This window comes from Lycorma delicatula, chromosome 6 (assembly GCF_047948215.1).
Source record: "Lycorma delicatula isolate Av1 chromosome 6, ASM4794821v1, whole genome shotgun sequence".
Taxonomy (NCBI): Eukaryota; Metazoa; Arthropoda; class Insecta; order Hemiptera; family Fulgoridae; genus Lycorma; species Lycorma delicatula.
Genome location: NC_134460.1, coordinates 150901864 through 150926863, shown reverse-complemented (window position 1 = coordinate 150926863; position 25000 = coordinate 150901864). Strand labels below are relative to the sequence as shown.

Sequence of the window (25000 nt, the reverse complement as noted above, 5' to 3'; positions counted from 1 at the left end):
CTGTGAGCATTCAGTGCACTGTTGAGCATATGCATGTACACAATACATACTTGTGTATGTATGTGTGTGTGTGGTCGACCCTTTGTTCCACCTAGCAGTACATACCAACCATCACCACCCTGCGCATTGACTTGTATGTTTATGCTTTCTTAACTTACAACACTTGTAAATTTTATATTAATTTATTTGTAGTCGATAAAAAACCACAATATGACCACAGTGCTAATGAAATTTTTTACCTTATTTTACAATCTCTGCACGTCAAGTCATTGGTTATGATTGAGGATCATCCTAAAAGGTGTTTTATCATATTTATTAATTCTACTGTAATAAAACTTATAATTCTTTAAATAATCATAACACAAAACCTCAAAATCGTGCCTCTGTGTTTTCGTTCAAATACATTTTATAAATTCATAAACTATACCAGAGTAAAATTTCAACATTAGTTAGTAATTCTGTTTTATCTTCTTAAAAATAACAAAACACATAGAAAGTGGTAATCTACAATAAAACAAACTGGCTGACCATGAATCCAAAGATTTAAATTAAATTTACCAAATTCTACAAAATAATTTACTAACAGCTGTTACTTCCTTCTAAGATAACCCTTGTATGTTGGTCGAGTTTTATCATATATTTACAAAAAGGTATATGTATATATATATATATATATATATACTATAAACATATAATATATAGTATAACATACTATATATTACAAAATGTAGTTAGTGTGTTATAAAAAGGGAAATAGATATGACATCTACAAATAATATAAACAATTCATTCTAAGCAAAATAGATGATAGTTTTAAGCAAAATACAAAAGTTTTTTTCTTAATGTAATTTCTTTTTCTTCCTATTTTTTTATAGTATTTCAATATTTGTTAGTGTAATATAAACTCAAGGGATAGTTTAAAACAAAACATTTAAATTATGTTGACAAAAACTGAATTATTAATATCTTTTTGGTTAATGTTGGCTACTGGTTAATACAGGAGTTTTTTTTTTTTTATTTACTTTAAAAGTAAACTAATAACTTGCAAATAATTTTATAATTTCACGACTGCTGGAATTATAATACTTCTATCTAATATAATTAAATATAATTGTTACGTTTCAGAAGTAAAAGGATTTTACATGCCAACTGAAAAATTAAAAACAATTATTTTTTTCTAATGGCTTTCCATTACTTAATATTACTTGTCAAATGAGTGTCCTGTATTACTTAAGAATGAGAAAAATATTTCTAGTACAGTTCTGCTAGTTAACCTCGAGAAATAAGTATTTTAAAATGTATCCTTTATACTTCAAATTTTTAATGTCAAATTTTTCTTCATAAAATAGCTTATCATTGACATAAAAGGATTATGCAATTTATGAAGTGAAATATTTTTGAAACTAAAAAGAATTGATAATTCTAACAAGATTTACCAAGCACAATTTTTCCAATAACAATCTGTTATAGTTACCAAAAAACATGTGCTGTATTCTAAACAAGTAATCAGTGTACTTGTACATTTTTTATGGAAGAAGCTAAAAAAATCCATTAGACTTAAATAGGAAGACTAAATGAGAAAAAAGTGGTATTCTATTCAGAAGAAATATAAATATAAAATTAAAGCCACAAAACTCAGAAACATATAGTAGTGTATCTATAACATAACTTGATATAACTTAGAATCTAATTAGATAAATCTATATATTCTATGACTTCTAAATCATATATTCAGTATTTTTAATTGAATTATAGTTGAAATTGGGAGGTCTGGCTTTACCAAATAAGTATGTCATCTATTTGGTTTTTTGTGGAGCCACAAGACACTAAACAATAATTAAACAAGCCCTTGAATTAGTCCTCAACAGTTCCCTTCTCCTCCAGATCACACTAAGAATGCACCGGCTTCATAAGTCCTAGCAACCTCTAAGATACAGTAGGGTCCAACATACATGAACAGAACTCAAAATTAAGAATAAGAAAAAGAGTCGATGGATGCAGAAAAGACAATCTTTTCATAGATGATAGCTGAAGATTTCCTTCAAGTCATGCACAGACATCCCATACACGACATCCTTGGACGATCAGAAAGTTTCACCCAAAACAGGATTTATGCTATAAAAAAATGTATATTCCTCCAGAAATTAAACAGCCACCCAAAACAAATAGGATTTGACAAACGTATGATTTTGCCCATCCCAGAATTTGTGACCAGTCGAAGTAACAGATCTAACTATAAACTATACATTGAGAAGATCATTAAAGTGATTCCATTCAAATAGAATTGAATAACAATAATTAAGACCGATAACAGTAGATATCATCAGCACAATACTAACTACAAGAAATGAAAAAATATAAATAATACCTTTAAAAACAGTAATTTTTACAATATTTTTAACTGCATAAAAAAAGGCGATTCAAATTAATATAATTAATCCCGTACTTCTTAACATTACTTTCTGTTTAAATTAGACAAAAAAATTAGATCTTTCAATTAAATATAACTACTACAATAATTAAATCATAAATCTATATAACTAAAATTATATCAAAGTTTATACAGCAGTAGGTTTATTAACTACAGACATTCATAAGCCAAGTAGTAACAGATTAAATGTAAAAATAAACAAGTGATTTTTTTAAGATTACAAATAGTCTTTTGTCTACATAAACTACACAACACTCAATGAAGGAAAAATTAATAACTGCAGTGATATTTACTAAATGTAATTCAAATTTTTACAAATATAATGCATACAATATAATACAAACATTTCATTGTACGTACAGAATATCAAGACGAGATCCGACTTTAACGTCAGGTCTTACTCGTGTTACAAAGCATTATCTCAACTAACAAACTATATTAATATTTTTAATATTCTATTTTAAAAACATGAACATAATTTGCAACTTCTTGGAAGTATTCAGGTCAGTACACAGACACATTTATTTGTAAATAAAAAATTAAACTATAAAATTTGAACAAGTACTTAGAAATATTTTGTACTGAAATATGTAATTTAAAACATAATGAATATTTTATTTATTTAGTTTAATTTTAATAATTAACAAAATGAACAATTTACATAAATAAAATGAAAAAAGAAGAAAAGTAACAAAATAGCTGATTGTGATCGATTGGAACTGAAACTAAAATTTTTGAAATGAATGTTTATAAAATTCACATCGATGTAAAGTAGTTTTTAGAAAAATAAATAACAGACATTTCTTTAAGAAAAAATTTTGTTCAATAAATCAATTAATATTGTTAGGAAGATCCTGAAATTCAAATCAGTAGATAGAACAAACTGCACTAGTGAAACTTTGACAGCTAAGTTTATTTTTTTAATAACAAACACGGGATTCTTCTACCCTTCCTCCTGTCAGCCACTTTTATAAATTTTTACTTTACTTACAAATAATTTCTCTTCAAGCGATACGCAGACATCCCATACCTGATATCCTTGGACGATCACAAAGTTTCACCCAAATCTATACATTATCTTCAACTCACAAGTTATTTCAAACAAGAACTGATCCTAAATAATTAATGATAACTAATATTTTATTATTCACTTACTAACAAATAACGAATTGTTGATTTTTGGAAGTTCCTAATCATTCTTTCAATCTAAAAGCAAATCCAATATTTTTAAGATATAAACGTATTTGCAAACCTTTTTCAGTATAACTAGTTTCAAGGCCACAAAGGAATAATGTAAATGTACACTTTTTGATCTCGACTAAAAGATATTTGTGATATGCAAGTTTTAATGTAGAATCTTTCTCTATACTTTGAAATGGGAAAAGAGATAAGAATCTTAAGTCGTCCTTTTTAATAATACCTTTAAAGGAAAGAAAGATGGGCAACCACCACACCTGTGAATGTCAGTAAGAAAGATGAAGGTCCAACTGCTTTTCAGTTAGTAAAGTCAGCTTTTGTTTTAATGTTATTTACTGTTATATTGTCTGGCATGAAAGCGAGTTAGTTTATTTTTTCTTCTATATTCTTTTATATTACAGTTAGCTTTTTGTTTATTTTTTAAAGGCATAATTTATTTTTATGACAGATAACTATGAAAAATATACAGGCGCTAGTACCAAGGAAAGGAAACTCATTACGAAAATTACATATCTTGATATGTAAAAAAAAATTGAGGTTAACTAGAGCTTGATACTGCTAAAGTGTTTTGAAATACCATTTCTACTGAAAGACATAAGCTTATTTCAGAATTTAAGAAAATAGCCCCTGATGATGAACAGTCTATATATGTGGATAGCTAAATATTATGTAAACCTATTGCGTGCCATCATTCCTTTTTTTACTGAAGAATTTTCATTAGTATAACAATTATTTAAGAACAGAGAGGTGATTATTTTCAATATCAAGTACATGCTCTTAATGTAACTTTAATACCTCATTTGTTACATATTATGGACACTCACTTTTATGCATCATTTTTCATGTTATTGGTAAATAAATTATTTTCATTTAACTCTTGTGTATAACAAATAATAAACTTCAACTGGATATTAATATTTAATTCAACTATTAATTAATATTTTTATTATAATTATCCAATAATAATAATAAAATAATAGCTAAAAATACTAATTTCATGTCTCGTAACAATAATTTTCTCAACATTTTGATTTTCAGACCATTATAGCATTACTCCTCTGCACTCTCTATTTAATGAAGTATACCTTTTGTTTAATTTAACCAAAACATTCCTTCTAAAAAGAAAATATTTGCTTGGTAGTAAAACTATTTAGTGATGCAGCTTAAAAAAAACACATAAAAAAAATTAGACAGACCAAATTCCCATAAATAAGAATTTTACTGTATTAATAAAGGTGATTCAAAGCACATCTTGTTGGAGGTTTCTCAGCTTGCAGACTCAATAAGTGTGGTTGTATAACAAATAATAGATGTTACGGACAAGTTAATAACAAAAACATTATTCAGTGTGTACAGAAATAAGTAAACATGGATGGAAATCTTTATACTTTCAGAAAAACATCAAATTTGGCTTTTTGAAATTTATTTTATTATTAAACTAATAAAAATCATTATTTAAAAAAAATAAATAAATGAATTCTGTCATCGACCAAGGATCAAACAATATATTGCTACCTGACACTTTCAAATTAACATTTTTGTTGTGTGATTTAATAGTATGTAAAGTCTGCAGCTTAGGAGGCAAAAATAGAAATACCATAACCTTATAAATTTGGTAGATAACCATAATCATATTTAAATTCAGGAAACTAACATAACTTTACTTCCTTTAAAAGAAATTAACAGTATAAGTTGAACTTATACTGAATAAAATGTAAACTTAGTTTAAGCACTCAGATTCTAAGCGCAAATGCCCAAGAGTTAAATATCCTAACATTATTAAGATCACCAAATAGAAATAAAATATGAATAAAGACATTTATTGTTATTTTGCATCACAAATAGTAGTTATACTGTTATTTTTTATTTCTTATTGTTAAATAAAAAATCAGTAACTTTAAACAACTTTTTTGAGAACTATCAAAATTGCTGTTGTAAAGATTCCTTTATAATACTTTACCTTGATTTTTACAAAGTTACACAAATGTTTAATTATCAATTAAATTAAATTAGCAGATAAATAAAATTGTTTTTCCATAATTTTTTTTTTTATTGTCTACATACTAAATCGGCATATATTTCGTTAAAATAAATAAACACTATCTTAAATTATAACAATCACAAAAGTCAATCATTTTTTGTTTTAAATGATTTTAAGTTTTAATCGTCTAAGTACACAGAATAATACTCAATAAGTAGTTACTTCGATTTTATAAGACAAATTGCCTATTATTGCTGCCATGGATAAAAAATAAACCTAGTACAGTCTTTAAGTACTACTACATTAAACAAATACTAAGGCCTCATTACAATGTATCTTTTGTTTCGACCAACTTATTTTTAGCACCAAACCACTTTTATATAAACACATTAACACTTCATTCCATGGTCTTAATAGTATTTCATAGTAAACTTTCACAGAAAATAGGAACAGGCTTACATACACCTCTATCTATATTTGCATTGTCTTATCTTTGTTCAATTTAGGGCTAAAATATTTAAAAATATAATTTTATCTAAAAAAAAAAAAAAAAAATTTTATTAACTTACATAATAAATATTAATCTACTTTCTTATAAATGTTGCACTAAAATAACGCAAGAATTCTAGAAAAATAAATACCTAACAGATTTTCTTCAAGGTTAGTGCATTCAAATTGATCCGATTAATTACTTGATTTTAAAAAATAAGCCTATTGGAATAAAACTAAAAACATACTACAAACATTCAAACACATTTATAAATACACACCCATACACCAGTTGCACGCACTAAGAATATGCACACACATTCACATAAAATAAACACATTAAAAGCGCATTAGGTATCATGACTCTCATTAGTATGGCAGTTGGCAAATATCAAATTACTTCTTTTCTTTGTAAAGGCAGTATAAATTATACATATACATATATAATTTTAAAAGAATACAGCATACAATCTGGAATGTACACAGAAAATAAAATGCTGTATTTGAGACACTTGCTTTGGTATAACAGCCTGATTTCTGTAAGAATCAGATCTATTAAAATAAAATAATTAAAGATAAGACAAGCAACAAACAATCCAGCAAAATTCACTCTCTCAAAAATTAATAAATTAAATTCCAACAATAACAATTGCAAGCTCAAATGCTGCAGAATTTCAATTTTCATCAGTATAAATCATCACCAGGAAGATCAATTCCTGACAAAAGATTTCTGTTTTCTTTTTTTTATATTTTTCAACACTACGAGGTTTCCGAAAATCAGGCTCAAAACAAGGCTGAAACAAACAACAGTGGAATTCTTAATTATTACTTTTATAAAATAAAAACTAATTTTTCAATACAAAATAAAAAATTATAATGATCATTTTCAAAAAACTTAATTTACATAATAATATAGCTAATAGATTACACATATACTACAATTGGAAATATGACTGCTAAACTGGACTTAAGGACAACTGGTTTGTTCATCTTAGTTGCTGTTCCTTAAAATCATTAAAACAAGAATCATAAAATTTTTAAATAACAAGACAATCATAGTCGCCACTTTTTAATATTCAGAAAGCAATAAAGCTTTTGGATTTACAAAATATAATTCCAGTGAAACTGAAAAACTGAACGACTAGTAAGAATTGAAATTCACCAAAAGAGTTGAAAATCTAATATGAGAATAGTGTAAATATACCAGGAGAAAAATAAAAATGTTTTGATTTATTGACAGCATTGTTTCTGGCAGAAACCAAAAATTCAATTTCATAAGGAAAGAAATTCAGTTTGGGAAAAATGAGAATAAAACAAATATACTGAAATAAATGAGGAATTAAATAATAATACAAGAAAACATAATACACCAAAAATTCTAGAATTTTGCTATTTAGGGTATAAAACTATGAAGATGGACAGAGTAATGCACACTTCGAAAGCAGAATGAGACCAGCAATGAGAGTTTTTAAAAAGAATTAAATATAAACCTAAGAATTAGAGACGATTTTGAAAATATTTTTGTGTGGAATGAAACACTGCATGGCAGTGAATCATGGATAGTAAGATAGCAAAAGGAAAAGAATAGAAGCATTTGAAATTTTGTGTTTACAAGAACTTAATCCTTGTCTCCCAAAACCATGCAGCAGATATATATATATATTATATACGAATTCAAAATGTACAAGCAATATCTCAGTAGTTAAACCCTGAGGGATTCTGTCACTCTCATGTGCAAATGCAATTGTTGCTTTAAGGGTATATAAACTATCACTTGCCTGGCACTGTGGCATGCCAATGATAAGCAATTAAAATAATTAAAAATTTTATTGCGCCTTTCTTAGTGATGCTTAATAATGACAGCATCATTTGTAATGCTTTGTACCATTATTCAGTTCAGGGAAAGATGGTATTTCAGTATAAGTTATCTTGTTGCTCAATACGGTACACAATACAGTTTTATAACTCATTTTGTAACAATTTTATTCAGTTTATTTTCATCAGTTTTAATTAACTAATTAACCCTGTGTTTTTGTACCAATCAGGTTTAGTAATGAATGATTCTGTCGTGAAACATAAACCAGTAAAGTAGCTCTGAAAAAAAAATCAGCATTGTATACAAAACCTTAAAACAAGAAAATCCTGAAATTGCAGTCAGAGACATTGCTTGGAAAGCAAGTAGTACAACAGGCGTTAGCGAAAGAACACTTTTTACTACAATAAAGAAACTCAAATTGATGGTAAACATGTTACCCGTAAAAAGATTCGAAAGTGTCCAAAAATGATTGAAAAGTTAGACAATTTTATTAAAATCCTATCAGGAAAAAAGTTAATACATTTTATTTCAATAACGAGCTTCCTAAATTGAATAAAATATTAAATTCTGTGAATACTGATTCTGAACTGCTGAATCTTTCTAGAGGTACATCACTACATCGTGTTTTAAACTCAATGAATTTTCAAAAAAAAGAAGCGAGCAGACGACAGTAGTATGAAAATATTACTGTAGATAATATACTGATAAATTTGGGAAACCAAGACAGTAGTTCAACAGAAAGCAACTTATTATGTATTAAAGAAATATATTGAGAGGTGAACTATTTTTTCCTCTTTTACTTGATGAAATTTTAATATAATGATAATGTACTTTTTAAAAATTGTTTATTTTTAAGATAAATATATCACTATCACAATTTTCTAATTTCCTTATTTCAGGTTTTTTTACTTGGCAAGTATTTTTTTCAAACAGATTGCGCTAAATTTAATTAGTATCATCATACTGTTATGTAAGTATATATATATGTATATATGTTTGTTACGTTAAAAAATTCTCTTACAAATTTCTTTCTTCTTCTATTTGTCTTTAGAAAGCTTAATTTCAGATTTTATTTTAGGAAACTTAATTTCAGATCTAATATTCAATAAAATCTGAAATTAAGCTTTCTAAAAACAAACAGATGAAAAATTAAATTTATGAGAGCATTTGATGAGAAAACTATGTAGGTAGATCAAGAAGATAAAACGAAAATAAAAACTAGAATATTATATAATAAATAATATCATTAACAAAAATGCTGCTGTGTTGCCAGTGATTACGTAGAGAACCAGATAAAATATATATTAAAAAATTTAACCTAATCTTGTCATATTATAAGTTTTTATAATCAGATGACCATATTTTCAAGTTAGCCACTGCAATACAAGGTTGCTTACCAGCCAGTTCTGTATAAGAATTAAAATTTAACATGATCAAGGATTTTGTAATTACAAAATGGGGCTTAGTTCAGTAAGTAGATATAAATTAAAATAAAAAATAATAAATTTCATTTAACTATAAAAAAATAAAATACTGTAGATCTAAATGAAATTTTAAAAATACAAAAATGAATGACGAAGCAATAAAAACAGCTAAATTAAAACTTAGCCACTAAAGTTGTCAGCAGAAATGGCAAAGTTTTATACAAAGAGAAATATATACTTAAAAGGTAGAAGTATACAGTAATCTAACAGAAAGTCAAATGACGTTCCCATAGATCAGGTTGAGGTGGAAGAGTATATAGTAGGGACTGCAATTGTAAAATCTTAAGTTAAATAAACAAATATATAGATGGACAATAGAAAGCTGTAGGAATAGATAGCACTGTCAATAAAATAAATTAAGTGTCTTAATGGAGGGATTACAAGAGATGGTGAAATTATACAATGTAATCTACAACAGTGGGGTGTGGCCGCAAGACTTTCTTAATTAACAGATTCCAATTTTCAAAAAACAGTATTAAAGTTTCAAAATTTATGTGGCAATTAATTTTATTTTTCATTCAGCAAAGATTTTTCTGTAAATTCTGATCAAAAGACTGAAGGAAAAATTATGTAAATTGTTACACAACAATCTGAATTCAGGAAGGAAAGAAAGCAAGGGATGCAATCCGGCTACTAAGAATTATTGTTGAAAAGTATTTGGAGATTGGTAAAGGATATATTTAAGATATAAAAACAGCATGTGACTGTCAAATGGAAATATTAAGAACTCAAAGTACAGATTAAAAGACAAAAGATAAAAGAACTAACCGAATCAGAAAATGGCCATAAAAATAAACACAAAAACTTATAAACAAATACATTCATAAGAGAGGAAAAAATTGTATAAGGTTGGCAAGATGATAGATGGTTATTTTTTTTTTTTGTTAGGAAATAAAACTATCTGTGTTTTAACTTCTACATGAAGCACAGAACATTCGAACAGATGATTATAAAATTAGAAGATGCTACGGAAAATTATTGAACAAAAATGAATGTTAGGAAAGCTAAAGTAATGACAATAGGAGACACAATAAGCTACCAATAACTGCACAGTAGAAGTAAAGATTTAATAAATTAAGCAATAGTTACGAGGCAGCATGGTTAACAGAAGATTGCAAAGTTGAAAACAAGATAACAATGGCTAAGTATGTGTTTAATAGAAATAGTTATTACATAGTAAGAATGAAAGAAGAGGTTTTTTTGGATTTTTTTTATTTTGAGTGTTCTTCAGTACAGATGTGAAAGATATGCACTAGAAAAAAAGAAAAGGTAAAGGCATTTAAAATGTGGGCATGGTGTTAGGAGAAGATTAAATGAGTAGAAAAGTGAAGAATGAAGAATAATAAGGAGAGTTAATGAAACTAGCAATAATGTTCTTAATAAGAACATTTCAAAATGGGAAAGCTATAGCTTGGGACCTTACATCAGAGGAGGAGTACTGATTAAAGCAGTGCTAGAAGGATTAGTAGAAGATGCAGAATAAAGGAAGGAAATCAGAAAATAGTAAAAATTGAAGATAATTTAAAAGGAAATGGGAGCTATCAGGATCTTAAAACTTTTGGAGGAAATAGGAGCAAATGATATAAGTAATTTAAGTTAAAATCAAAAATATAAACATAAGAAACTAAAGAAAATTTAAAAAATTATGTTATAATTTAACAGAAACAGTTAGAGTTATATTAGATATTATTTTAACTGATGACTTGAGATTTAATTGTTTTTAAGTAACAAAAGCAAATAATAAATAAACATATTTAAAATAAATGTTTAATAAATACATTTTTACAGTTATCCATATCTACTATTCATGCAAGACAAGTGTGTGAATTATATGTGTGTGCACTCACTCATGCATACACATATGTATGAACATGTGCATATCCAAAAACACATGTTTTTTGACAGAAAATACACATAATTACATGTAACACAATAAGAAAAACACATAATAAACAAGAATAAGAAAAACACATAATAAACACTTAAAAATTCTATAAGTCTAAGCAAAGTAAGGATCTTTTAAGCAATCTCAAAAATTACACCAATCAGTAATCTTCAATTAATATTAAATAAAAAGCTGTATTACTTACGACACCAAGATCATTTTTAATTATAAATAATAAATTTATACTTTAAACAAAATTAAAAATAGCGGAGGAGAATTTTGATTTCTAAGTCCACAGACCTTTTTGACAATATATACTGATAGTTTGTCTTCTGGTTAATGGTTTTACTATTATGTGAGCTTATTTGGTAACATGTAAGGTGGTTAACCATGAGAAAAAGTAGATTCAATCATGGTGACCACCCTTAAATCCAAGCAAGTGTTAATAAGTCTTATCGGTTTATCTTTATAATCACCAAATAATATTGACCGGGTAGACTATAAGGTATATTTTTTTAAATTTCTGCAAAGCACATCCAATATAGTTAAATTGTAATATCCAATGAGTGATGTAATGTGGGAAAATTAAATTTCAGATACAAGGAAATTCTGGAAATGAAAATGACACTATTTCATTTTACAATTAGTAATAGACTTTAAAATTATTTCTGATGGAAATGCAAAATACGAATACACTTGAACAAAAAATAATTATTATCATTATCTTCTTCACATAACAAATTCTACAACATTTCTAGGTTAAATCACAAACTTTATTGTCCAATATTTTCACTTCTCTTTATACCTTCAAATAATTCTAACCCTATATACTTCAAGTGAACTTTCCCTTTTCACATACACTTGTCCAAATGAAAATTAATTATTCATTTTATCCCCACCCTTGCCAAAAAAAAAAAATCATTATATAGATCATATACCAATACACTGATTTTATTTTACTATTTCAATTCGCCAGCGATTCCAAAAGCTCTCTGTTGAAAGTTCTTCAACTTTCTAAAGTTTCTAATCAATAAAGTACATTATAAACAATAACTTAATCCAGAATTTACACAATAAACCTACTGCACAATTTACAAAATAAATACAATTTTATATCACAAGTAAAGATACAGAATTAAGAAAGAAACTTAAGCAAACAGAAAAAAGTATCCCATTAAGACATAATGTGCCGAAAAGTCAAAATAGTCAAATAGAAAGGTGCTTCATTATGCTGTGTGGCATTCATTTATATAAACATTTATTTTACACTTAAATAAATAAATATGTTAGTAATTTTTTACATAAATAGATATATTTCAAAGAAGTAAAACAGTTTCAAACATATTGTGAAATGATTAGTCTTAATAATTAAGAAACTACTTCATAAACTTTTATGAATGAAGCTTTTATACCTTAGTATTATATATATAAACTTATCTTAGTGATAAAAAATAGTGTTTTAACTGCTATCCATAGTTACCATATACATCAGTTTTAGAAAATTTAAAATTCATTAATTAATAACTTTCCTTGAATTATAATTACGATATTTACATTTCCTTTAATAAGATATTTTATGTAAATAGTTTCATCGTATTAGGTTTGTTCAAAAGGTTTTTAACTAGTTGCACACCACACAATACTACTGTAACAAAAGGCAATTGCTATCATTATGTATCCTATTGAAGCTGTGTAAACTGTTTTACTTCTTTGCTTTGTATTTTCCACCATGTAAGAACTATACAATATATTACAAAACATCATAAGAAGAGTAGAAAGCGACAGAAACCAAAAGAAATAAACCCAAAAAGTCTAACTTTCTTTTATCTATAGCTCTGCGCTTACCAAGAAAAAATAACAATTTTCTTTGTTATATTGCATTCTATGACCTGTCAGTACTTAAAAGTCTGGCTCCCCTTTTCTTGCCTAAACAATTAAAAAGAATAAATGCAAAAAAAAAAATAATTAGAAAATAGTTTTCTTTGGGATAACTTGATAAATATCACTTAATATAATAAATTTTGAAGCAAATATTTTACAACAGTGATACTGACTCCCATGAATATTAGATACTAAAATCAACACCATCCAATCACCCAAAGTAATTCCATAAGTACAATTGAAAAATTCAATGTTCTAAGAGAATTAAAAACAGAATATTCCTCAAAAAATTGGTAATGATTCATGTTACTTCAAATTTCAGTATTAAAATTCCTGTATTTTATTTTTTCAAATTCCAACAATATTTCAGAAGTAATGGAATCATAAAATCACTGTCTTGCCTGAGATTTAATAATAAATTAAATCAACGTTATTATTTTGAATAGATTTTGTTTGATGTTACTCAGGCAATTACATCTCATATTTATTACTATAATGAACCATAGTTCATAATAGTAATAAATATAAAACCATATCCTACCCTACTAAACGGCATTTGTATGTGTGTGTTCCTTAGCTTAGCACTGAAATGTACTAATCACTAGTGGAAAATTCATTAATTCATTAGTACATGTCTCGTAGTGGTCAGGTGTATACTTGTTATATTATTACATATCAAAATACATATGTATATAAATATATATATATATATATATATATGCAAAATATATATTGAAGGTTTGGGAAAATTTAGTACTTTTTAACGAGATCCGAATTTTTGGAAAAAAATTGCAAATATTTTGAAAACGGTCGGTCCTAGTGCTGTGAAAATTTTTTTTGACCCCTCTTGTTATTACCCAATCACACCCAGTGGTACAGTCAGATGATAATATTTTCAAGGGCACTGTTCAGAAATCGGGGAGAGGGTGCCACTGTAATATCTCGGCAATCGCTCATCCGATGTTCACGATTCAAATGGCATATGTATCCGCAGGTGTTTTAACTATTGTTAACTATTTAACACATCAGGTACACTCTTGATCAACCAGTTCTTGGTTATCTGAAACTTAAATCATTTAGCCATATGTTTTGACTGCATTCAGCCAGCAAAAAAACCTACTGATCCGATCTTTTGCTAAATACACTCAAACCAGTGCGCTAGCACAGCTGTAAAGTATAAACTTATAAAGACTAAACAATAGAAAAAATATATATATAAAAAACTTTTTTAAAACCACTCATATTTTAAGTAGAAAATAAAAAATATTTTTAAAACACCACTCTTAAATTAAATGCACCAAAATGTAAAAAATAATTTTAATAAGTGGTATCTCAGAATAGAATTGACAACAAGCTTTCGTAGTGATATGTAAGATTATGTGAATGTCATAGCTTCAAATTAAAAAATTTGACGTTTTCGCCAATTTTTTCTTATGCATGATGAATGGCCTAAAGACTTGGTTGCAAATACGCATACAAAAAAATTGGCAAAAACATCAAATTTTAAATTTGAAGTTATGATTTTCACATAAGCTTACAATATCACTATCAAAGATTTTTATCAAATCCATTCTAAAATACCGTCCTAAAATTATTTTTTACCTTTTAGTGCGTTTAATTTAAGTGGTGTTTTAAAAAATTTTTCACATATTTTTTATTTATGCGATTGTTTTTCTTCATAGAATAGTGAACTATAACCAAAAAGTAGGGACCAGAATGTACCGATCACTAGCGGAAAATCCCGATTCGTTAGTATCAATTTCTAGAGTTAAATTTTGAATCTAACTTTCGTTATATCAATTTTCATCATTAAAAAAAAAAAATTGTTACACATGAGATAATCAATTTTGGAGATGCCACCCGTCCATAACACCCGTCCATAAAGCCTTGCTGCAGAGGCATGCTGTAGGCACAGCCAGCAGCTAGTATCTTACATAAAACCAGCCCACCTTTAATAAAGATTCAAAGCTTTCTGTTCAGAGTGGAGGCTCGAACGTTAAATGACAGTATCAATGTCCTTAAATCTATTGAATGTACAACATTCAGTCAAGGCACCATTTGTTCATAAAATTTTTCTGAGTTGTGTTACTCAACACTAATAGACAAAAAAGGAGTAATCAAGAATAATATTGTTTTGAATTCTATTAAAAAAAATAGTGAACAACTGATTCTATTTTCAATGTTAATATAATCATCTGCTTTCCGTTCAAATTTCCAAAGTGTCAGAAAATTATGGCAAGAATATATACATTTTCATTCATAAATAAACTGGTCGAGTTCAATAAAAAAAAATAATAAACCTCACAATTCTTAACATGTTCCTTTTTGTAAGTGAAAATAATGACTAAAATAAAAACATTCTAAATGTTGGAAGATTTCATTTGTAAAAATTCATGAGCTATACTCTTACACCTGTCAGCTGTTATAATTTGGGCTTCAAATTGGGCAGAAAAGTGTCACAATTTTTCCTCATAGAAAACATGGAGATTTTTGTATGGTGCTTTGCAAAATTGTATTAATAATCTTATTCACAAGTAAAATTTGATCTTATTCAGATAAAAATTTGGGAAATCTGTTAAATTTAATGTAAGTATCAGACCTGTCCACTCCATTAATCACAATTAGCTAAATTAGAACAAAATGTGTTTGAACTGAGTTTCAAGACAGTTGACTGAAAATGCCTTGAACACTTGAATTTACATTTGTAGTGAATTTAAACAACAGTTTTCACTGGAAAGCAATGTTTTTTTAAATCGAATAATAATTTGTGATGAAATCTGGCTTCATCATTTTAAGCTAGAATACAAGGCCCAAATTATTGCAATTATTTGGAAGAACATGTGAGTACTAGTGTAACATGCTACAAAAAGTCAAATTTGCAATACGGAAGTAGCATCCTGGTTCTCTCAAAAGATGTAATTCTTCAGCACAATAAAGCCCATCTCCAACCACTAAAAAGACATGGGAAGCTATTCAAAAGTTGGCTAACGAGATGTTGCCACATTTACCTTACAATCCGAATCTTACATCTTTTTTTGTCCTCACAAAGAGTTTTGTGAGTTTACCGAATACAGCAACAATGAACAAGATACAATAATGAATATGTTCATTAATAAAATAAATGAACAAAGTCAAAGAATGATTTTAATCAAGAATGTGTTACAAGAATGGTTAAAGCACTGAATTATTTATTATTGGAATAAGAAAGTTCACAGAAAAATAGTTTAAGTAGCTTATGTAGCTGGGGATATGTATAAAAAAAAAAACAGGATCAGTTTCATAATACTTAAATAAATAATAATTTTCTAGTCATTTATCTGTTTAATTATTGAACACCCTTCAATATACAGAACACTAAAAAAAAAAAAATTGAAGTAAAGATACACAACAGAGTACAGTGTTCACAACAATTAAAATAGAGTAATTTATCTGTGCACATGATGCAAAGATTCAAGAATTATCCAAATGAATTTTTTTACAACCAAATATAAACATCAATATATATTCACAGTACAAGCATTAAAAAAGCTGCATACTAATTCAATGATTTAAAATAAAGAGATAGCATATGTCCTAGGTTTGTCTTGCTTAGCTCCACAAACTCGCATGCATAACTAACAAAGGACTAATTAAGATTTCAAAAAGCAAACAACTATGGGAACTATGGGAAATTTTTATAGAAAAATTACAGAAAAAAGTTTTCAAAGCACAGAATACAATAAATCACAATAACAAAGGTTTGTTAAGGGACTAACCAACATACAAACATAAACAAAAAAAAAACCCGAAAAGAGCAAAAAAATAAAAGTAAAAATCCATTATTAGAAATAATGAATAAAACAAATAGTGAATGTGTGTGTGTGTGTGTGTGTGTGTGTGTGTGTGTGTGTGTGTGCGTGTGTGCGTGTGTGTGTGTGTGTGCGCGCGCGCGTGTGTGTGTGTGTGTGTTAATAACACTGTGTGTTATAAACTCAGCAAAAACAATTCTTTTGTTACTGTATTTGTCCATATTCCCCTCTGTACTAATATCTCAAAGAGACATGAAAAAAAACTGTTACCACCAAGAACAGTACAGAATACGATAATGCTTCCTATCTTATTTGGAAAAATTTTAACTGATGATCAGGGAAAACCACAAAAGCACTATTAGAAAAAAAATAATAAGCATAAGGTAGGAAGCACTATCGAATTCTGTACTCTTGGTGGTAAATGATCTTTATACTTTTGTCTTTGATATATATATATATATATATATAAATATATTAATATAGGCAATTAATAAAGGTCATATTTTTAAGTAAAATATGTTTTTTGATTATATTTAATTCTGTCCAATCACAAGGAAAATAAACTTAAAAAATTACATTTAAATTAATTATTCACATATATATATATATATATATATATATATATATATATATATATATATATATATATATATATATATATATATATATATATATATATATATATAATAATTTAGTAAAATTGATTTTTAAATTGTCCATATTTTCCTCTGTACTAATTAACTCAAAACAAAAACAAAATTCAGCAATTTACCACAGTACAGAACCAAATAAGAGTTCTTACTTTATTTTTCATTTTTATTATTCTCCCTTACGTATCATTTTTGATGAATTCCTAATCATCAGTTGATTAAAATTAAATTTCAAAATTACACATTAAAATACAAAGTTATTACATGTATAAAACATGTGGTCGAATAATTAATTGTCTTTTTAAACATATTTGTGGCTAGCCGCTGGTAGAGTATAGTGCTGTATTTAGCAAGTGAGTACCAGTGGTGTACAGAGAATTTTGTTACGGAGTGTCATTATTAAAACTGTTTACAATTGACATCAGTATTTTAAATTTTGTGTGTTATTTTATTATTATTACTATGATCATTATTATTATATCATGCTATGATATATTCATTTTATATAATATATGATATAATTTTATATAATATAATATATGATATATTCATTTTGATATGTTCAAACATATCATAATCATAAATACTCTAATAAAATCTATAAATTATTTTTTTCACAGTCTTAGGCTACAATTTTTTTTAACAACTTTTAACATCTATTTCATTCTGAATAATAAAAATGCTTGTGCCAATGCCACATGTCTTTACTACACTTAGACTACACAATAATTATACATTTTAGTCAATGGTTATTTGTATACGATAGATAAGACACTTTACATAACATATAAAATCCATGGAAGCAATCAAATATAATGAAATACATTTAATTAAACACAATTTGGACTCACTGAGGTTGAAGAATGAAACTGGCACTGATGAATTCACATTGTATGAAGGAATTTGAATAAATTATTGAATGCGGTTGTCTTAAAAGTTCAAATCAGTACTCTACTATAGTGTATTATTGTTTTGAAAAATCATTGTTCAAAAAGAGTACTGGTAGTTAAATATAGCATTTATAATGTATGTGGCTTACAGTATGTACATTACAAATGTTACATTTGGAAATTTCAGCACTCACAATATAATGTCAAAACAACATTTCTTTTAAATTAGTTCATTTAACACATCTTCTGCAATTGGAGTGTAGTTTCTATATAAGTTGAGGAGTGCTAATCCATACAAATATGTATTTCCAGTAGAATTACGCATTGAGAAACATCGTTCATTTATATATGTGAACAATGGAAGTGCAGCTAATATTTCTAGCAAAGTGAATATATTTGGTATTATGTTGGGACTGCACATAGTTAACCCATCTATGGCCGTTTTCAGTTGGTCTCCCTTTTCAAGACATGCAATTCTTCCTTACCGTAATTTTAATCCATTACTCAGATCTTCCTGGCAACCACTTCTTATGCCACTGGTGTAGAATTCTGTGAGCGAAGTGAAAGCAGAAACCTGAGACAGAAAGTCTGGGTTTGTAGGTAAAAGGTACTGAAAGTCTTTCAATATTTCCATTTTGATATGCTTTGAAGGGTTGCAATAATAGGGTTATACAATTCCATCACTGCGGTCACAGAATTATACCTTTCCAACCAACGTGTTGCGAAAACTTGAGTTTTTCACTGCATAAAGCTGTAGTTTCCATTTCACATCACCGATTTTAAAACATGTTTGCCTTTTAGGGGTATTAAGATATTTGTACAGACTCAATATTGTACCCATACAGTTTTTAATTGCAGTTACTTCATAAGCACTGGATACAGCTAAGTTGAGGCTGTGTGCTAAGCAGTGGACATATAGACGACATTATTTCCTTTACATGTGCCTGGACTCAGTTTACTTTTCCTGACATGGACATAGCTCCATCATACCCCTGACCACAAATCTTATTTATGTCTACATTTAATAACGCAACTTGTCCAATATTGCCTTTATGATTCCTTTTCTGGTCAAATCATACAATGATATGAATTGTAAAAAGTTTTCCTTCACAGTGAAACTTTCATTATCAACGTAACTAATACACAGAGATAATTCTTCTAAGCCTGATATGTCTGACGTCTTATCGGTGAGAACAGAGAAGCAACTGGAGGTATTAAGTTCTTTCACGAAATTTTGAACAATCAGGTCGTTGCACTCTTCAATTATTTCATTCTGTATTCTAGGTCTGGTGTACTGTGCATTTCCAACACATAACACATTTTTTAATACAGTATCAGTCTTACTTGAAAAGTGAAGAAGACCCCTGAAATTGCTATCATTTTCTTCTAGTTCTTGGTCGACCTCGACTTCTATTCATCCTAAATCCCTCTGGCCTCGCACAGCGATACATTATTTCCCGCAAAACAAAAAATACTCTCAGTAATAGGAATAAGTTTTTTCCTGTTCTCCAGTTTCTTTTGAGTTGTTGAAGTATATATTAGCACATCTATAGACTTTTTCTTCCCGCATGAAATTTCGGTTAAGTACCGGCTACCTCCAAACTTTCTTTGCGATAAAGACACTTCTCATGTTCTGAAAATCGCTTGATGGCATCCTTCCAGTTGTCAAATTTCTCACTACAAAGTTGACCTAAGGGTTACTTGCCAGATTCAACACCGCTTCTTGGAGCAAAAAGTATACAAAATTTACAAAACTCCATTCCTTAAATTTGGAATATGCAAGCCACTTCCAACAGTAAAGCCATTTAAACTGAAATGGCAGATTTCTCTTTCCTTTTGTTAGAAAAATAAACCTGGATTTGGTTCCTAGATATTTTTCAAGACATCCAGTTTTTTTCATTAGACAAGTCTCTTCCTATGTAAACACCAATATCATAAGCGTGTGGTTCACTGGAATTTGAAATGTTGAAGCTTCCAAAAACCAGAACAATACACTTATCACTTCTAAATGATTCAACAGGTATATCAACATTATTGAGCGATGGTGATGTACATTCAACACAAGCTGAGTTTTCACAGAAGGGTTACTAGTTTCGAGAAGAACATTTGCGACAGCATCATCACGTTGTAGCAGCAAAGAAATATTTGGCAATGTGAAATTTTCACTAACATTACAACAATCGCTACTGATACATGACATTTTGCTAAAAAATTGTAAAACTGAACTTAATATTGGTCGCTTAGACATATTAAAGAACATGGAACGATAATGTGAAGTTTATATTTAAAAATATGAACTGCATAATGCACAAAACGTTAAACGAATGTTCCACAACACAATCTGAACTCAGACTAATGAGCGAATACCACTCGACAATGTACAATATTTCATATAAACCTCTGCCAATGCAGAGCTGTCCCGACAATATGTTTTACAACAAGTAATTTTATATGGTGTCGGCCTTATTTTATTACAAGGTCAGCATTACTATTGTACCTTCTTAATAAGTGGCACAGCTTTGATGGTCTTTCCTCTCTTTCAGTAGATGAGGAGGGGTATATGCTGACACCCACTGTGCCAGTGAGCGTACTGCCACCTTCTAAGAATGCTGAATGAAGGCTATTATGTTGTACATAGAGTGATGTACTGTACGTGTTATAGCTCCAAGTACAGGGATTAAATTATTGAAGATGCAAGAGCGGCAGACTGGATCTTATGTCAACAGATTTTGTTACTCTGAGTGAGAAATACAAGGAGAGAATTCAATGGATTTTTAAAAAGATACTCAAATACATATGTGTAAATCTATAGTATGTTTATTTTACAGGCCTAATATTAAAAAGTACTTAAATCTTCAAAAGGGGGAGTTCAAACCCAGTAACCCCCCTTATGTACACCCCTGGTGAGTATAGTGCTGTATTTAGTGGTGACCACAAAGATGTTTAAAAAATTTTAATTATCTGTAATAACATGGTATTTTAATGTGTAATCTTGAAATTTTAATTTTAATCGACTGATGATGAGCAATCCTTGAAAGCAGTAGCGATACATAAGGGAGAATTAAAAAATGAAAAAAAAAGGTAAGAGTAAGAGCACTGAACTTTGTTTTTGCTTTTGAATATATACATACTGCATATAAAGTAACAAAATTAAAAGAAAAGCATAATTATGAAATACAGTATATCATTAATCGAAGTAAATCCAGGTGGGATTAAAGGTGGAAAAATCCTTATTTCAATAAAATCCATCACTCATAAAAAAATTAAAAATCTGAATTGGAGTTGAACAGCTTTTAAAAATTTCTCCACCAGTCACACCATCATCTACAACACTACAAATGCTATGTGCCAGTTTGAACTTTCCTTAAATGTATTTAATTAATTAGAATGTGGCAAACATGGCAGTTACCTAGCAAAAATTATCTTTTTTTAGTTTGATGACAAAATCTTTGTAAAATTAGTAGGTTCATTTACTAACAAGAAAAATATATAAACAATAAAAATGAAAGTTAAGAGAAAATACTGGTTTCCTTTATACAACAAACATGCTTTAATTCCAGGTGTTTTTCTTCTTTAAAAATTATACATGGAGTATCAACCAAATTGCTGTTAATACTAATGGATATTATTACTCCATCAATGAATTTTAAATTAATAAAACAAAAAAAAAATTGATGGGTCTCTTGTTTATTAAGTATGATTAACAATATTTTAAACATATTTACGTGTATATTTTTAAACTCATTCAGATTGTATTAATCGTACTTTGTACGATTGTACAAACGATTGTTTGATTGTAGAAAATCGTACTGAATATTATATGATAAAAAATACTTCATACTGATAAGTTCATTTTAAATCAAATAGTATTGTTTAGTTATAAAAATATATTATTATGATTATATATTGCTTTTAATATAGTGACCGAAAGTATTGTCACTGAAATACAAAAAAATCTGACGAGAAAATTGTAATATTTTCCTGGCATTGGTTACTTACTTAATCTTATATAGTAGAAAAACAATTAAATATGAAAAAGTTACCGAAATTTCTTTTTTGGGGTGCAGGTAATTAATGATCAAGTTTTACTGTAAAATTATCATTATAAATTTAAATAAACCAAAAAAACTTTTAAAAACCCAAAACTTTTTCTGCTCCCCACCACCAAAATCACCTTCAAAGAATTTTTCTTGATTTTCTGTTTACTGTGTTAAATGGAAGTAACAAAAACAAAATTCCACTAAATTGTAAACCAATAATAAAAATAAAACGTTACCTAAGATTTCTTTTATGGGGATCGGGATGAATTATGAAAAGTTAAAACTGTATTAAAAGTTTATTAACTTTTAATAGTATTAAAGTTTAAATAAACACAAAAAAGTTTTAAAAATTAAAAAAAAAATTTAAACTTTGATCGGCTCCCTCCCCAATATCGCCACCAAAGTATTTGTTTTCTTCTTTTTTTTTTTGATCGCTTGCACTACTCCTAATCCTAGGAAGACAAAAAAGCTAAGCTAAGCCAGAAAAAAATTCTATCATTACTACTGAACAATAATAATATACAAAATATCAAATATATAAAAATGCAAAGTCAAAGTCACGGTGCAATAAAAAGTTTCTTTATTTAAAAAAGAAAAATCCATTACCATGATCGATAACAAACAACCATTACTGCACAAAATAAACACCTCTTTATCAATTTAACAAAAACAACAAACAAAAATTTGAAATAAATAATTATCCAAACACCACCAAATCATACAAACGTATAAAATTAAATCCAATAACTGAACATGAAGCGACTAAAATATTATCATAGATGTAGCATAAAATTATTAAAAAATTTGATTATTTTCGTAATACGTAATTACAGCTAACTGTTAAAAAGTAAAAGAAAAAAAACCAAAAAAATCAGAATAAATGCAACCAGATCCTTAATGATCTTAATGATACAAACAAAAAAGGCCCTTTTCATTATACACTTTTAATTAATAATTTCATTACAGGTATTAAATTTTTTTTTGTTTTTTATTACTATTTTTTTTATAGTTTTTAATAGAAAGAGTATTAATTATCAATTACATAAAATCTTAATCAAACAAGACATCATTATGTTATGTTACAGTAAATGCAACTCTTAGCAAAAAAAAACATCATTACAACATCATCTATAACATCATTACCAAAACTAAAATGGAGCACAATGATGCTAGATATTAGAGAATAAGTATTTTAAGTTCTTAATTTTAAGATTATAATAAAAAGAAAATATATAACTTCGCATAATAAACATTTTGCTTCATAAAACCAGATATCAGTACACAGACAGTAAGTCTATGTACAGTAAATTTATGAGCAACAGGCCCAACTTTACCATGTAAGCACCTCAGCTATTAGTTTGGTTTTATTTGCAATCCTTAGTCCTTTGACAGTTTCTCGGGCAAAGAAGGTCACTGCTCTGCTAAGTCTCAACAAAGAAATGGATACTTTTCTGGCCAAGAGATGGTTGGATAAACTGAGAGATGGTTCTACCATTACAAATGAAAGCAACCGATCCAATTTCAATAATACTCGCGCAAAAAAGAAAGAATAAAAAACAAAAAGGAGAAAAGCAAAAGGTTAAGCAACCATGAGATTTTACCTTTGTTCAAGGTAGATAGATAGTTTACAATCTTACCATGATCCTGCTGCAGGATAAAAAAAATACTTTTTAAAGTGAAGGAAAATCATTAAAATATAGCATGTATACCATCTATTGTATTTGATTAAAGCAAATGTAAATGAACAGTTATTTTGTAATTATAGAATAAACACAACAAAGGGATAATTAAAGCACCCGTGTTATTCTTAGAACTTAAAAAAAATTATTACAATTATACATATACATAAAACAAAAAACCTTACCGTTTCACAAATGTTCATATTACAACAATTCTCAATAGTGATTTCACACTGTTCAGTATTTTGTGGTAGTGACGTTAATGGTGTAACATTCTTGTTCACAATAATTCTTTTCTTAATACGAGGACGTTTTCTTAATGACAAAACCTTAAATCCAAGTACAGCTGACAATCCCATTAAAATCAGGCATACCAAAGCAAGAATACCTATAGAAATTTCATATAACTTTGTATTACATTTTACATATTCGCTACTCACTGACGGCGACAGTTCCATTTTAGTAGTATTATTATTTCTATCACTACTTACAAATTTATCTGAAGGACTCTTCAAATTCATAAAATCTGAACACCTGCAAAATAATGAATAAATAATGGGTTATTTTACAGACCGTAAACATTTTCACATAAGTTAAGCAAAGTTTTTGTTTAATATTGTTAAATTAGCTACAAGAACAAATTTTATTTATGCGGTGGATAAATTACATAAATATGTGCACAAGTATAGAACGAGGGATATCTGTAAAGTAAAGACCACTGGGAAATTGCTCTCCTTAAGGTCGGTGAACCTGTGTATTTCATAGCCATGCTACTAATGAGCACACTGC

The 25000-nt window shown here is 27.9% G+C and overlaps 1 protein-coding gene across 2 annotated transcripts; it reads right to left on the bottom strand.

Moving 5' to 3' along the window:
- Positions 1-5674: 5674 nt before the first annotated feature.
- Positions 5675-24652, bottom strand: LOC142326379 (protein cueball-like). Of its 2 annotated transcripts, XR_012756767.1 has the most exons (3): positions 24397-24652; positions 13129-13209; positions 5675-6892 (listed from the first exon to the last, which is right to left on the bottom strand). XR_012756767.1 is itself a non-coding variant. In XM_075368842.1 (2 exons), exons 1-2 carry the CDS (start codon positions 24568-24570, stop codon positions 6773-6775), a joined length of 294 nt encoding a protein of 97 aa, XP_075224957.1. In that variant the 5' UTR covers positions 24571-24652; the 3' UTR covers positions 5677-6772. The 2 variants fall into 2 exon arrangements, 1 of the variants encoding a protein (XP_075224957.1); XM_075368842.1 differs by lacking the exon at positions 13129-13209 and having other exon boundaries at positions 5677-6892.
- Positions 24653-25000: the final 348 nt, after the last annotated feature.

Excerpts from the sequence above, each read along its gene's own strand:
- LOC142326379 (XM_075368842.1), bottom strand. The coding sequence starts at position 24,570 with ATGGGATTGTCAGCTGTACTTGGATTTAAGGTTTTGTCATTAAGAAAA. Across the intron at positions 6,893-24,396 it reads ATATGAACATTTGTGAAACG|CCTTGTTTTGAGCCTGATTT; the intron begins GTAAGGTTTTTT and ends TGTTTGTTTCAG.